At 35.6% G+C, this 17146-nt stretch overlaps 1 protein-coding gene across 3 annotated transcripts in view; it reads left to right on the forward strand.

The window, feature by feature from the left end:
- The window catches only part of tbc1d22a (TBC1 domain family, member 22a), a 157957-nt gene that overhangs the window by 59922 nt on the left and 80889 nt on the right, over nucleotides 1-17146 (forward strand). For all 3 annotated transcript variants that reach the window (XM_051890141.1, XM_051890143.1, XM_051890142.1), the window contains one exon: nucleotides 4611-4717. In XM_051890141.1, coding sequence (XP_051746101.1) covers nucleotides 4611-4717 — 107 coding nt within the window. The remainder of the gene's footprint in view (nucleotides 1-4610; nucleotides 4718-17146) is intronic.

The raw sequence follows: 17146 nt of genomic DNA on the forward strand, positions 1-17146 counted from the left end.
CCTATTTTAGTTTTGGGTTAGTTCACCCAAAAATGAAAATTCTGTCATTAATTACTCACCCTCATGTCGTTCCACACCCGTAAGACCTTCGTTCATCTTCAGAACACAAATTAAGATATTTTTGATAAAATCCGATGGCTCAGTGAGGTCTCCATTGCCAGCAAGATAATTTCCTTTTTCAATGCCCATAAAGCTACTAAAGACATATTTAAAACAGTTCATGTGACTACAGTGGTTTAACCTTAATGTTATGATGCGATGAGAATACTTTTTGTGTAAACCAGCAATTGGGTTGTTTTAACCCAGCGAATGGGTTAAACGTTTGCCCTACCTACTGGGTAGTTTTATTTAACTCAACTATTGTTTAAAAATTACTGTATATTGCTTGCTTAAAATGAATCCAGAGTATGTTGGAAATGAACATTTATTAATAAGTTTAATGAATAATAATTAAACAATAAGCATTTATTAAATTGCTTATTAATAAATGTTCACCTTTTGATTATTATTGTTGCCTCTAGTAATTATGTGTCTGATTTTTAATTTCCAACCTATTTTGGGTTCATTTTAAGGCAGCCATATAGTAATTTTTAAACAATAGTTGGGTTAAATAAGTGCCCAGCACATTGGGCAAACATTTAACCCAACCGCTGAGTTTGTCCATTTTCAACCCAACTTGGGTTGTTTTTAACCCAGCATTTTTTAGTGTATAAAGCCTACTGTACCATATTTGATACACATTTCTAAGTCCTCTGTGGTAGATTTTCCCCTACGCACCTGACTTAAGTTTACCTGGTTTCCCTGACACCCAGGTGTCCCAGACACCTATGAATAAGTTTATACTCTACTAAGCCCACTTCAATGTCTGTTCGAGTCGGTCAACGTCTCTGCCTGTTTGAGCACTATCACCTGGTAATAAGATCTTTAGTGCTCCACTAAGCACTATCACTTGAGTATAGAAGTAAGATTCTCTAGTGTCTAGTCTGCTGCGCAGCCTAAAAACCAAACAGACTCCAGACTGTGCCTTAGATTATGCTTTAATCATGGCCGGAGGACCTCATATCAATCGCAGAGAATCCCACCAGCAAAAAGAATACAACAGTTTATATAGGATATGGCAAAGCATTCTACAATATGATTGGTTCTTCATATGTCAAACCCTCATGTTACTAGTAAAGCAAGATCTGCCCAAATCATGTGTTTATTAGTTTGTTGGTTACTCAGTATCATGGGGCTATTATATTTAGATGGTTGTCTAGCTGTCCCTAAGTTTAATTTCCCCTTTTCTTATATTTGGACATGATTCAGACACACACTGACTTAGGCCTAAAGTTTGAGGACATTTGGGTTTCAAAAGCATATAAATTTTATTCCTGCAAGGAAAAAGAAATGTTAGTTATGATTAATTAAAAAATTCCATCACACCTCTAATCATCAACACGATTTTATCTAAAAAAAAAAATGTATCTAAACAGTTCTACTATATGCAACACAATCTACTATATGTCTTCTGTCTTTTGTTTGATAGTTTACACTTTTTTTTTAGCAAGTAAAAAGGCATTTAGTGTAATTTTAAAATGTTTTCCTTTAGGTAATGATACACTTGTCTTTTTGCTGTGGAATAATTATTTTTATAAAGTAAAATTTAAGCATAACTTTTGTTGTTTATTTCAAGATGAACATTTACTGGACTGAAGCAACTTAGGTTTACTTGATTATCCATACATCATTTTTTTTAGAAAATAAAAATAAAAACTACAGAGCTTTGATCATAAAACTACTCAATAAAATATCATCTTTCTAAGACATTATTGGGAGATATAGAGTGACAACTGATATATATATATATATATATATATATATATATGTATATATATGTATGTATATATATATATAATATATATATATATATATATATATATATATATATATATAAAGCATTCTATGCAAGTAGTCTGCTGTACTGTTATACAAATCTCATTGATTTACATTACAAGCTCTCAAAATTTCATCTTACTTTTTGTCCATATAAATATCAGAAACTGCATCAAATTGCATATTGTCATCAGGTTCAGGTTATTTTTATAATGATTAAGTAACTATTTAATAAATTAGGCTTTACTGCAATGACATTCAAACATTTTTAAATGTCACTCAAGTGTCCAAATACATTTTGAGGCCACTGTATATAAGACTGCTGCTAATAACAAAAACATGAAATTTACTTGCAAATTCACAGTTGACCACAGGAGGTGCTGTTGTCTTGTTTTGTGCTCTGATCAGCTCCTCTTTGTGTGTCCTTGTTTTGTGATGAGTGAAAGTGCTGTTAAGGGACTCTCACATAAGAGATTAACACTGCCTTATTACAACCCCCCCCCCCCCCCCCCCCCCCCCCACACACACACACACACAAACACAAACACAAACAAACACACTTTGGAAGCCTCGTGAGTACTTTCATTCCTGAGCAGTAGGCTGTTATGTGAAAGCACAATGAGTTTGTCTGCCATTTGGAGGTCATTCAGGCCTAAACTCTACAGATTCCTACATTTTCTTGCCCTATCTCGGGAATCATACACCATCTTGGCTTCCTCTCTGCTGTGACCTGTCTGACAGCAGACAGTGATGAGCGTAGATGACCAGTGGCATTTTAGTCTGTACTAATGCAATGGGCGGCCCGGAAGCTGGACGGCCGTTCGCTAAACTGCAGCACTGCGAATATTCCCAGCAGCCCACTGGTCCTGTCAGCCAGAGCTCGCCGTACTCTTTAAGGTTAGACTCATGTTGCCAAGGAGACAGAGCAGCACTGTGTGTGTGTGTGTGTGTGTGTGTGTGTGTGTGTGGGGGGGGGGGGTTCTATGATATCCTTCCTCTGCTCAACCTGTGACTTGCCTGTCAGAGCTGTGGTTTGACTCATTCGCTGTGGTTACTAAATAAATCTACAGTTACATTGGCCTTTGCCTCAGGAAAATGATGATGTTTAGTGAAGAAACTGATTTTTGTGTTTGGTATGGTAAATAATTAACCTGTTCACAACTTGCTTTATCACAATGCCATATAAACCATGTGGAAACATGCAAGGGTTATCGATTTTGAATTAGAGGTTTCCTTCATTTAAATGTGACAGTGCTATTGTCGCTAACTAAAACTAAAATCATAAAAAAAGTTACTTAAAAACCTGAAATTTTATTTCAGCTAGTTGCCACGGAATCATTTTTCATTTTCTTTTAGTTTAACTTGAAGTACTAAAATAATTAAAACTAAAAAATAATCAGAACTATATAGACATATATAAAAAAAAATAAAAATAAAAAAACCTTTACACAAAAAACCCCACAATAAAATGATTAACTTTAAATGAAAATAGAAAAAATAAAAAAACAAAAACTATCAAAAAATTCAAAATATTAATAAAAATGATATCATTAAATCTAAAGTAACACTGAAATGTATATTTTGTGTGTGTATGAGAGAGTGCAAAATAAGCATACACAATTTTATAATAATAATAATAACATACTAAACACATTTATGCACATTTTTTTTTCAATTTTTTTTTTTATTTTTTTATATAGAATTGTATTTGACAGCAATGAAAAATTCATGGAGGACAAGAGGCTTGTAAAACGAGGTCCAAAAAACATTTGTGACCCTGGACCACAAAACCAGTCATAAGTCGCACGGGTATATTTGTAGCAATAGCCAACAATACATTGTATGGGTCAAAATTATCCATTTTTCTTTTATGCCAAAAATCATTAGGATATTAAGTAAAGATCATGTTCCATGAAGATATTTTGTAAATTTCCTACTGTAAATATATCAAAAATTTATTTTTGTGAGTGGATATGCATTGCTAAGGACTTCATTTGGACAACTTTAAAGGTGATTTTCTCAATATTTAGATTTTTTTTTTTTTGCACCCTCTGATTCCAGATTTTCAAATATCCTATCCTAACAAACCATACATCAATGGGAAGCTTATTTATTAAAAAACGACAAGTGAACATGAACAAAAAAATACTCTTGTATATAAGCCTCTCCTCTTTCATGATTTGTTTCTTTAATTTTATTTTAAAATAAGATTTGTTGTACAGGATTGATTTATTTTATTTTATTTTATTTTATTTCCTCTTTTATTGACTTTTTTTTTTTTTTTTTTTTGCAAGATTAGTTCTTTATTGACAAAATGCTTAAATTGCATATATCCAGCACGTGGTCTTGTGTAGCATCCTTTAAAAAATGATGGACTATGCTTTTCTAGGACAGTTTGCTGTTAATTTCTGCATCTTATGCCAAGCACTATGTTTTAAGATTGAGTTTTTGGCAATGCGAGTGTAAATGCTTGTTGCCAATGTTCAGTTATCCTGAAGGACATTCCTGTGTGACAACTTGTAGCAAAAGCTGTTTTAAGCTGTTTTAATACAGAAAAATCCTTTCTGTATTTATGCCCCCAATTCTACCGTATCTGACATTTGAAGGTTTCCGTATATAGTGTGAATATTTCTGTACTCTTGTCTCTCTCTCCATTTTTCTCTCTCTTTGTCTTTCACTCTTATTCTTTTTCTCTGTCTCTTTCTTATTTTCTTTTGTCTTTTGGCTCTTTGCAGAGGAAGAGGTGGAAAATTTCAATGTTTCCAGCTTGCAGGAAGAGGTGTTGCGGAACATCGAGGCTGACAGCTTCTGGTGCATGAGCAAGCTCCTGGACGGGATTCAGGTAAATTGATTCCCTATCTGCCAGCGGTCGGGCCTGATACATTCACTCTGTATATGTGTGTGTGAGAGAGAGAGAGAGTTGAGAGCACCGCTGGGAAAGAGACGAATGTGTCCCGGCGAGATTCCCCTGCGTGTAGGTGCCCCGTCCCGTTTCCTCTCCTTGCCTTTCCTCGCTCAGCCTGTCCAGGAATAAAATCCATGATGAATATTCTCACTCTGCACCACAGGCAGGACGTAACCTCCTTATCCAAAGGGCCTGGCGGTGCTCGAATTGTCATGGGAAAGCAAAGCGACCCCCCGCCCCACATTTACTTTGTCTTGCCTGCCTCGTCTCTAATTGATTTAAGGCCATAAAACACCCGTGCTGTTTACGCAGCAGACACACGTTGCGGTATGAAGGTAGGTGGTTGCGATTCTCATCCTCATATTTCCACATTCCTCTCCCAGAAGACGGCAAAAGATTCCCGTGCGGCCTGGTCTGTCGCTTTTTTTCTCCTTGTTGATAAAAGACTCTGTAATTGGGTGTTTCTGCAACTATTTACTCTTTTGGCCTTGTGGACTTTGAAATTAAACTCACTTAAAACACATTTTTTACACTTACCTGGTTAATTTAATTTGTCTGCTAACAGTGTTCGACAATAGGAGAGGAAGGTAATTTATTATTTTTGCCCTTTTTATGATAACTTTTATTAGAAAATGTCATTTGCACATTTTGGAATAAAAAATTGCAAACTTGTTTGTCTTGCTAAGGCCAATTTTGAAGTTTTAGAGTTTGATTGATTTGTTCCAAAAACTAGCCAGCTGTTTTCCTATAGGCACAGTTATTAAAGGGTTAGTTCACCCAAAAATGAAAAATATGTCATTAATTACTCACCTTCATGTCGTTCCACACCCGTAAGACCTTCGTTTATCTTCGGAACACAAATTAAGATATTTTTGATAAAATCCGATGGCTCAGTGAGGCCTGCATCGCCAGCAATAACACTCCCTTTTTCAATACCCAGAAGGCTACTAAAAACATATTTAAAACAGTTCATGTGACTACAGTTGTTCAACTTTAATATTATAAAGCGACAAAAATACTTTTTGTGTGCCAAAAATAACAAAATAGCGACTTTATTCAACAATATCTATTGATGGGCGCTTTCAAAACACTGCTTCATTAAGCTTTACGAATCTTTTGTTTTGATTCAGTGGTTCGAAACGTGAATCAAACTGCCAAAGTCACGTGAACTATTGAAGTTTTAAAACACTTATGATGTAACGAAGCCTCGTTTACTGAAATCATGTGATTTTGGCGCTCTGAACCACTGATTCGAAGCAAATGATTCTTAAAGCTTTAAAGCTTCATGAAGCAGTGTTTTGAAATCGCCCATCACTAGATATTGTGGAAGAAAGTCGCTATTTTGTTATTTTTGGCACACAAAAAGTATTCTCGTCACTTTATAATATTAAAGTTTAACCACTGTAGTCACATGAACTGTTTTAAATAAGTTTTTTATTAGCTTTCTGGGCATTGAAAAAGGGAGTGTTATTGCTGTCAATGCAGGCCTCACTGAGCCATCAGATTTTATCAAAAATATCTTAATTTATGTTCCGAAGAAGAACGAAGGTCTTACGGGTATGGAACGACATGAGGGTGAGTAATAAATGACATAATTTTCATTTTTGGGTGAACTAACCCTTTAAGCGTCATTGGCTCGCTCTCAACATGAAGTTCCAAAAGGTGGGAAACTTTAATACGCTGCCTCCAAATATACCTACTTTTTGCCAAATTCTAACGCGACTTTGTATGAACCCTTGGTGAATAAGCCAATTCTAACATAGAAAAAACCCCCCAGAAGTATTCAATTATATATTTAAATATAAATTTGTGTCATGGTCAGTATTGGGGGTAATGCATTGCAAGTAACTTAAGGTATGTAATCAGATTACTTTTTTCAAGTAACTAGTAAAGTAACACATTACTTTTTCAATTTACAACAAAATATCGAAGTTACTTTTTCAAATAAGTAACGCAAGTTACTTTTTCACATTTATTGACTAACAGCTCTCCTGTCCCCATGTTGAGAGAAATAAAGTGCAGAGTAAGTAAACATGAAGGTTTATTATAGTTCTAGACTAAATGTGAACATGCATTTGTTCCTCAAAACGTATAAAAACAGTGAAATACAATGTAGGAATTTTACGCAAACCTGTAATAAATGTATTAAATTACACAAATATACTTTGTTTTTAATCTTTATTAACCAATGTCTTGCTGACCTTCAGTGATCCAATTCAACCATACTAATAAGCAAAAATTACTTTATATTAGATTTAGAAATAAGAGTGTTGAACTTCTGTATCCTGTTCTTCTTTAATCCAAAATTTGCAGCACAGCTGAAAGGTTTTGTTTGAGCTGCGCCCTCTACTGTACAGGTGTAAATATGCAGTTTTATTCATTTCATTTTTGGTGTGGCCTTTACATTTGCCAAAAATAGAACTTTTTTTGTTGTTATTAAAAAAAATAAACAAGTTTGCTGAGAGTATTCGGGATTAGAAGGCAGCTGCTTATCTAAGCTATAGGCAATAATGCAAAATTACACAAAATTAAATATTCACACTTTCTGAATAATTGAACAAAATTGCACCTGTTGGAAATCATGCACAAAAATTCACAAGTTCACAAGTAGGGTTGGGTATTGAGAACCGGTTTCCAAATTTCCAAGGATTTGATAAGATGTGCATTTCAATTCCGCTTTACGATTCCTGTGTTCACATTTTAATTTGATTTTAAACAATTTACGTGCAAGAAGACGTGAAAGGGAATTCGTGCCATCACACAAATATGAAGCGCGGCCACAGAGAGCCACTGTTCCGGTGCGTGTTCCCAGCCTGTGTCCGTTCTCAAACAGTTCCGCGCATTTCCACTGCAGAAAAGGTAGTTCCAGGCCGGAATTGACTTATCTTTTATGTTTCCTTGTGCTTAAACAGACCAGTATGCACAAAATAACATCAATATATCCTTGTAAACACTGTCAAATTTTTTTCAAGTGAACATGAACAGATGAGAAAGAAAATGCATGTGTAACAGTATTTCGGATCCATGCGTTCAGTCTTAAAGTGACCGCAGCCTAATAAACATGCTGCCTGTCATTAGTTAATCAAAGAACAAAAGAAAATCATTCACTGATCTTGATTGAACATCTTTTGCGACTTTAATAAGGATTAATCTATATTGTATTTATGAAAAGAAAACTGTGCGGTGTTATTTTACATTTGATTTCAATTTCTGTACCTGAAATTTGTTTAGTTGTATTTATTTATGCTATTACTAATTTGTTTGTTCTTATTTTATTACTGTTTAATGTTTGAAACTTATATTAGTCTAGTTGTTTTTGCTGTGGCATATTTGTAAAAACCATAGGCAAAATTTCCTCTTGTAGGTCTAAGTGTTCTGTAGGCTGCTGATTTTCTGTTCATGTTATTCAACTGCAACAGAATATTTTTTAAAAAGACACTGAATAAATATGTTTGATATCTAAATGTTTGACTTGAGGAGTCGATAAGAATTGGAATTGACAAGCAGAATCGGACTCGATAAAAATCAAACAATACCCAACCCTATTCACATGTGATATTTACCTTGATATTTCATTTTTGTTAGCACATTACTTGTCATATTTTATCTGAAGCGTACTCTTCATTTACACTGTTATAAATTTACACACACATAAATTGTTTTCACTAAATTAATATTGAAATGCTTTAATTAGTTCACTCTTTGTTTAGAATTACATAGTTATAAACGCCTAATAAGTCATGTATTATTTATTTCAATATTTGAAAGTCCAAGGCTGGGAAAAAAAAAAAAAAAAACTTTTGAAGACTGTCTGAATGTGACCTTGATATGACAAATGCAGAGGAAAAAAAAAACCTGAATCTGTTAGTTTTCATAAATTTCATCCCTTGGGACACAAAAGTGCCCGCAGTTAAAGAAACACCCAATTATGGCGATGTGTTTGATGTGCGTAAAGACAGAAATGTACTCTCACGCACACTGGGTTTAGACAATTGTCTCTTCACACATAAAGAGCATTTGTATGCAGCGAATCAACCCTCCTCACTGGTATTAGATTGAAATGCTCTCCAGGCCCTCCAAAGCTTTTGTGGTATTTTGTCTCTAATTACTGCGGTAATTTGTGTGTACAAAGCAGATTCTCTTAGGTGCTAATGATTTTTCTCCACCCTTTGTTTTCCTTACACCTTCACACCATGGCTGCTGATAGCTCTGAACACTTGCTTGCAAGTTGTTAGCGTCGGCAGCGCCGTGCTCTCTGCATGTGTGTGTGTCGGTGTTTTAGAGTGGTTGTTAACTCGGAGTGTAGTTTTAGCGTGATTTTATAGTCTCAGTCGTGCGTAATTGTGTTCAGGTCTCAGGAGAGCACTTGCGTTTAGAAGCATAGGGTAGAAAAAGTTGTTAATTACAAGTATTGTATTTCCCTCCTATGTTTGACAATAGAGAGTGATATCATTGCTATTGTAATGCTTGATTATTTTAGATGGCACTTTATGATGTACATTGTGGAGTAACTATAAAAGGGTTTTGTTTATGCGTCAACCTTCGTTAAAAGAATATTCAAAGCTAAATGCAAATATAGCTTTCTGAACAATGTTTGTGTTACGCTGCTGATAACTACAGAAAATGGTTCCTCAGTTTGTAAAAACACTTTACAGTAATGCTCATACAGGGCAGGTGTGAATTTAAAAGTAGAAATATAATTAATATGTATTATTCTGTGCAACATGATGTCTTATTTGAACTGTGAAGTTGGACTTTTAGTATTGAGACTATTGTTCTAGGTGGATAAAGTTCTGGTTCTACAGATGTAGTTCCTGTAGTTTGATCTGTAATAGTATTTGAATTACTTTTAGTTTTGTGGCTGTGTCACCATAGACTTCTATTGTAAGTGTGTAAACATGTTTTTGAATAGTTATTTATTAACTTGCATTGAACCCAGAACATCCTTTTAAAATAATGAGTCATGAACAGGATATGTAAACCGATGTTGGTTCGTTCAGCAGAAAGTACCAGAGTTCATATTCAAACGTAGATTTAAGTTGAAGAGAGGATATTTAGAGTGCATATTTGGGAGGGTTTTATGTGATCATGCAGCTATGAGCCAGTGGTTGTCCTCCTCTGCAGTCTGTTCTCTTTAAAGTCAAACTAAATGCTTGCTTGAAGGGTTATGACTTATTAATAGGAAGACCTTAAGCCCCTGGAAAAATGACTGCGTTGTTTGTCCCTTGCTAGCTGAGCTGGTTGCTGTGTGTACACGTGTGGATCCATTAGGAGCAAATCCATCTGTATTCTCAGCCCTGAAGAGGGAAAATGAGAAATGGGTGTTAAAGCAGGCAGCTCACTGCAGAAGCCATTATCTGTGATGTCCAACCCTCAGGCCAGGACACCACAAAGCAGCTTCTGCCTCAGGACTGTGGGAGTTTGTGTCTGTTCGTCTCGTATTGCAAATCAACACGGTCATCTTGAAGGACCACCACAGCCTGCATTTCTTTTCAAACCGATTCTCTCATCCAAACGCAAACCAAAGCATTAGCTTAAATTTGAGACAGTAATTCAAACAGTAGTTGTCATTTGCAGCAGTCAGGAAAATGATATACGTGATTAAAAAAAAAAGGAGTCACAAAACATTTTCAGTTTCGTCCGTGAGTTACCGGTTTAAATCAGACTCGCTCGGTCAGTGAATTGTTCAGAGTTGGTAATGAGTTTGAAAGCCTCACTGACCTGCAAATAATTTTTGGTCATGTCTGATTCATAATAAACCTGGATCTGTAACTTCTTAATTAATGGTCATAAGATTATTGGCTATTTTGAGACTTTGTTCTAATTCTAGTTATTTTAAGTGGAATTAGATTTTTTTTTTTTGTATGTGCATGTGTTTCATTCTACCTCTATATAATGTGTAATATATGTTGTGTTTCAAAGAGCAGCACTGCTTTGTGTGAAAGAGAAACTGGGGTAACCACTATATTTTTGCTTTTCCGTAAGCGTCACTAAATTTTTATTTTTCATTCAGCCCGTCTGCTGTTTTTGTTCAGAACAATAATTTTAGAATCATTACTTTCTATAATTTTGACTCATCCCTTTTCTTAAAAATTGGTTTAAAGGCTGAAATGTGAGGTTTATCATTTTTTAAAACTTATTGCTTAACAACATGTAGTTACATTGTATCAGATTTCAGCTGCTGATTCCAATAATTTTTTTTAAGTATTAATGAGTATTATTTGTATTATTACAGTTGATCTCTCCCTCCTGCTCGTTTGCAGATATTATATATTGGTTGCACTTTATTTTACAGTGCATGCACTTACATGTACTTAGTGTACTTACCTAAGAAAGTACTGGGTACTACATGGGTAACTACAGGGGTTAAGGTTAGATTTAGGGGTAGGATCAGGGTTAGTACCTAGTTATTACCCAGTTATTGTAATTACTATAAGTACATAGTATGTACATGGGGAACAGGACTGTGAAATATAGTGCTACTGATGTATTTATACATTCATTATTCGTTCATTTTACCATAGTGAATAAGCAGTGGCTAACACATCTAACCAGGCTAAGTGAATGACACTAAAGGCTGGAATACACTACACAACTTCTGAACACATTTTAAAACACTGTAGGCATCATACACTTTCTGGCTTTGTAAATAGTTACAGAGGAATATGTGGGCATCATACACTAAATAATTGAGGATCGCAAACTACCATTGCGAAAACAACAAACTCATGCAGAAACATGTGCCTTGTTGCTAAGAGACATGTGACAAATGAAAACAATATGTTTCTAAAATCAGCTCAAAATATCAAACATGTTTGATATCCTCTGACTGGATGGAATCAAACTTTGAAGCTAAAAAGAGTCTGTGACTATCATACAATACAGGATTTTCAGTGAAATCTGACAACTCAAATCTGCAGACTTGCTCTAACTTTCGGCTACTAGCGTCAACTTGTCCAGACTGTAAATCAGGGCAAAAATCTGGGCAAATGTTGTATAGTGTATTCCAGCCTTAAGGTGGTGAAATGTGACAGTCGCATGCAAATGTCGGAGATAGTGAAAAGATGGTGGATGACAAGTTGTAATCATAACATTAATACTGTTAAAACAAGTTAAAAGATACTGCATCACCAATCTACAGCAGACCATAATACTCGCCGTCTCCTAGTGTAGGAAATTAACGAGGACAGCTGATGAGTAAACACACGCTGAGCAGCAGCTGAAGGAGGAGACCTTTGGACTCCAGTCAGTCATGGTGTAGGGAAGGAGAAGAGGCCTGTCGGAGACAGAGTGGATCTGAGACTTCCTGTCAGCAAGAATGTAATTTACTCACCTCTCACGGTGAACGCTGTGGTGTTTAGTGTATTGTGTAGAGGTTAATAGTCGACACATGACCTTCTGACTGTAGAGCTTTGGGCGCAGTGATGTTTTGGAAACCATTACGCCAACGAAATTTGAAAGATAAACCGCTATATACTGTCAGTACAGCTTTTCGAAAGTGATGTTTCAGTATTTATGTATTTATTTATTTAAATACCACTGAAAAAAAAAAAAAAAACTATTTAAAAACACTTTTTTAAAAAGTATTGTAATTATGAATTTGATACTTTTAATCATATAAATAAATAAATAAATAAGCAAACAAGCACTACATTCCTCAGTATATTTTGTCTTCCTTGAAAGAATGAGATTCATATATATTTGGACACTCAACCATTGGTGTGAGTTTGGGACACTGACTATATGTTTGCCTGACCAGTGGCAGATGAGGAGTATTCAAGAAATCTATTTCAAAGTAATCATTATTTTAGCAGTTCCATTTGGTGACGCTGGTGGTGCAGAAATGACACACTTCAGCTTTAAAGCCAGCGTGTGACAGATGACAGCAGAACTCAAGGGAAAACACTTGCAGAGAGACAGCTGTTAAAGACGCAGTGACCGCTCACTCATGCTCCCCTCATATGCTTTCATTTACAGATACTCAAATCTAAGATCAGCTTACTGTTACCAGATGCTCACTTGAACATAGAGGTTCTTGCGCAGGTTGGTTGTGTTTCTCTGCTGACACATACTGGCACAACATCCGTGCTTTGACACTGAAGGCCATATGTCCGACTACAACTTGTTGGACAGATTGCTTGGTCTGAGTCCAGTGTCTGTGTGATTAAATGCATAATTTATATACCATTTATATGTGACACAAAACTACCACTTTTCCATATTTTTATTTGTAGATGTTAAACAGATATTAGTAAACCAGATGTATTTAATCTGATTCTAGCTGTTGTACAGTAACACATATAATCTGCTTGTCAGATCTTTGGCCTTGGCCAATCACAGTCATGCTGATATTCAGAAAACAGCACAATGGCGAGTGTGATACATACATACACTGACATTTAAATGTTTGGGGTTGGTAATGTTTTTACTGCACAATAGTTTAATTAAGTTGTCATCAATTTTGCATAACATTGTTTTCCAACACCTGCTGTAGGATGAATTATTCCTGTACATCTAAATGTACTAAAATTTTCATGTCGCTTCAAACTTGTAAAATGTACTTCCTTCTGTGGAACATGAAAATGCCTTTTTTTTTTTTTGTCCGTGCAATTAAAGTCAAAGTGGACCAGTATGGTTTTGTCTTTTTTATGAACAAAAACAGTTTAACCTTTATTCAAGATACCTTTTTTTGTGTTCCACAGAAGAAAGAAAATCATGTTAGTTTGAAAAAAACATTTTCGTTTTGATCTATCCCTTTAATATTGTGAACTGTGAAATTATATTTAGCGAACACAGACAAGCTGAGTAATAAAAAATATCAGCACTTTTGTATCAGCACAAACTGTTGTTTGTCAGTCAAGTTAACAGACATGAACTTAAAGGGGTTAGTTCACCCAAAAATGAAAATTCTGTCATTAATTACTCACCCTCATGTCATTCTACACCCAGAAGACTTTCGTTCATCTTCGAATCAACAAAAATTAAGATATTTTTGATTTTAGCTCTCTGACTACTCAATAGGCAACAATTTTACCACCACTTTCAAGTTCCAGAAGGATACTAAAGACATTGTTAAAGACTGCAGTGGTTCAACCCTAATTTTATAAAGCGACGAGAATGCTTTTTGTGCGCAAAAACAAAACAAAAATGACTTTATTCAACAATAGCTTCTCTTCTGTGTCATTCTCATATGCTGTTTACGTCCAATACTGAGCCAGTTTTCTGATGTAGAACCTGGAAGCGCTGGACGTAAACAGCTGTCTATTGAGGAGTCAGACAGCTCTCAGATTTCATCAAAAATATCTTAATTTGTGTTCTGAAGATGAATGAAGGTCTTATGGGTTTGGAACGACATGAGGGTGAGTAATTAATGACAGAATTTTCATTTTTTCACCCTTTAAGTTCTGTAGCCTAACTTGTTTGTAGTTTCTTGGCACATTAATATAGAATTCAATTGAAGTCCAGTCTCAGATATTGGCCTTTCATGGCTTATTGCTTAATACACTATGCCATGCCCAAAGTAACTACCTACAGTTAACATCAGATAAAGATTTTATAGAATATACAATATAATATATAACAAATAAATAACCTTAATGTGTAGTGAAAGTGGAGGAAAGTGACAAGAATATGTAAGATATGTATGTTTTCCTTTCTGGAAAAGCCCATTGCGTGATGGAGATAAGCCAAATAAGAGTCATAAGCAAGATAAGAGGTGACAGGGGGCCACAGAAAAAGCTTGAGAGGGACACATAGGTGCGTTTATATATACAGGCTTGAGAGCGTGATGGAGGCAGATTATTGAGCTCATGCGAACAGCTCTGCTGTGATCTGTTTCACAGTTGCTGCTGCCAATGCCTTGCTCGACTTCTCCCTTCCTTTTTTTTTCTCTGATCAGTGCTTCTCTGTACTAGGCTTCTTGCACCACACTGTTCGTCCACCTCTTTAAACCCAAGGGCTTCCAGCTGTTTCGATGTTTTTTAGTACTACTGCTTGCACATATAAAAATCATACTCGTAAGACTAACACATCACATCAAAACTGCTTCATATCAGCCATCTGTTAAGCCCAGATTAATCTTTTTTTTGTTTGCTGTCTCACTTGCTGACTTGGAGAACTACAGAAATTGTTTTAATTGGAGAACTACAGAAATTGGTGTGAGATTCTTTTCAGAGTCTTATAAAGTTTAAAGTTTGACTGAAGAGACTCCTAATGAAATGTAATTATTTGTGCTAAGTACCCTTTCACTCTATTGTCTCATGTGTGATATGCTGCAAATTGCTCTATTCACATTTCTTTGTCTCCACCCTGCAAACGTTTCACACTTCTGCCCAAAGCATCTGCCACCAAACTTTTGCCATGATCACCTTACATGGATTCTCTTGGCCAAGTTGATCAATAAATATAATTACATCTTAAAAATAGTTTAGCTTAGTGCACATATTTCTCAATGTGGAGAAGTTGTAATCAACATGATTTCTTTGACATTACATATTTACCAGAGCTTGTGTGATTGGTTTATGAGCTACTTATCTCCTACAGTCACTCAATCACATTTTGTTTTGCATGATTTGTTCTTCTGACACAAATGCATATTTCACCAGAACATTTATATGACAGAAAACTCTGATCATTGTCATCTGATCAATATTTAAGATGTTATGCCTCTATAAATGTTATACACATTCTAAAAGTCATTATTTGCGACAATACAACACTCTGTAAATGTTAATATGTGACCATTGCTGGCAAAATGAGTCGGAATGCGCACAGCTAATTATGAGCTACAGGCAAAACAAGTGAGAAATGCCAGTTTTGGTCGAATTTGAGGTTTTCACAAAAATTAGTTCATTAAGCCCTCATCTAGAGATCCAGATGCTCCAAATAGCAATTAAACATCTAAAAGTATCTTTATTTGTATGTTTTCTGAGAGGAGTACCTTTCCTTTGTCCATGAAAAATGCTGTTTTTCTCTGCTCGCTTCTCGACGACTGGCATTTCCCTCAGCACAAGTTTGGTATTGTTGTAAAGCGCAGCATTCCAACTTTGTGAATATTCATAGCGAATTCTCAATGGCATGAGTCTGAACCAATGAAATGTGAATTTCAAACTCATGCTGATGTAAACAAAACAATCTTACTCACGCTGACTGACAGATCCGAAGCGCGGGCACAAAGACTCCTCAGACAGTGCGCAATCCTGATACATACACACATACACAGAATTACAATAGCCTATTTCAAAATATCTGTCTTGGCAAGTATTCACACAAACATTATCTGATATGTCTTAAGTGAACTTTTGGTTAACTGTTGGGGAAAACATCTGATGTGTAACATTATATTAGATCCGTTTGGTACAGTAGGTCTTTATATAGACTGTCTGTTTCTTTAATGTGAATCAAACAATTGCAATATCATGGGGGGAAAAAAAGTTGAATATATATTTTTCCTATAGATATTTGGTGTGCTAAATCTGGTGTTATTACCAGGGATTTTAAGGTATAGTTGCTAGGTGATTTTGTTTTGGAACCTTCAGAAAACTTTAACTTGATTTTTCTTAAAATTGATTCCAACAAATCACAAATCATTTTGAAGGTTTTTTTAATACAGAATGTGAAAACAACAATAACTCATTTTCAAATTTGCTCATTGTGACTCATTTTGCCAGCACGGGTCACATATTACTGTGTACATGACAGTAAATAGTGTGCCCCTTACGATATACATGTTTTTTTTTGTTTGTTTGTTTGGCTTGTTTATAACTGTAATGTCTGCTCTATTGTATGTACTTTACCGGGGAGAAGTTAAACAAGTGCAGTAGTCCGTAAATTGTCCCGCTCCGTAAGGTTAATACACCACTATTAGACCCCCTACTGGTTCCTCCACCAGCAGTGGGATAGGAGGGGGTTTAGGGGTGTGAGCCAGAGGACCATAAACTAATTAAGGTTGTAGAGAAGTGGAGCCCCTTTAAAATTGTTTATAAACCATTAGGGGGAAACACGTTCTCCCGGGGATCTGCAGTGCAATTAGAACCAAGGTCAGAGGAACAGCGGAGGGGGAATGGGCTGTGCTCAGAACTGCTGCTGTGGACAGAAAGTGGCATTTACACTGGGGCAAATGCTCACTTTTATTAATTTCCTAAATAAATAGGTGCCTCACGAGACCCTTTGTCAGTAAAATGCACCTTCAGTGATATTAATGAACCTCTTGCTTATTTAGCCTATTTTTTCCCTCTCTGGCTTCCCCCCTTTCTCTACATCCTTTTTTTCCCTCTCTGTATGCCAACTTAAAAGAAAAAGAAACAGAACCATTTGCAACCATTTTGCACATTGTGGCTCTTGGGGGTTGGTGTCAAATGCAGAAAT

This window comes from Ctenopharyngodon idella, chromosome 4, assembly GCF_019924925.1.
Source record: "Ctenopharyngodon idella isolate HZGC_01 chromosome 4, HZGC01, whole genome shotgun sequence".
In the NCBI taxonomy this organism is placed as follows: domain Eukaryota; kingdom Metazoa; phylum Chordata; class Actinopteri; order Cypriniformes; family Xenocyprididae; genus Ctenopharyngodon; species Ctenopharyngodon idella.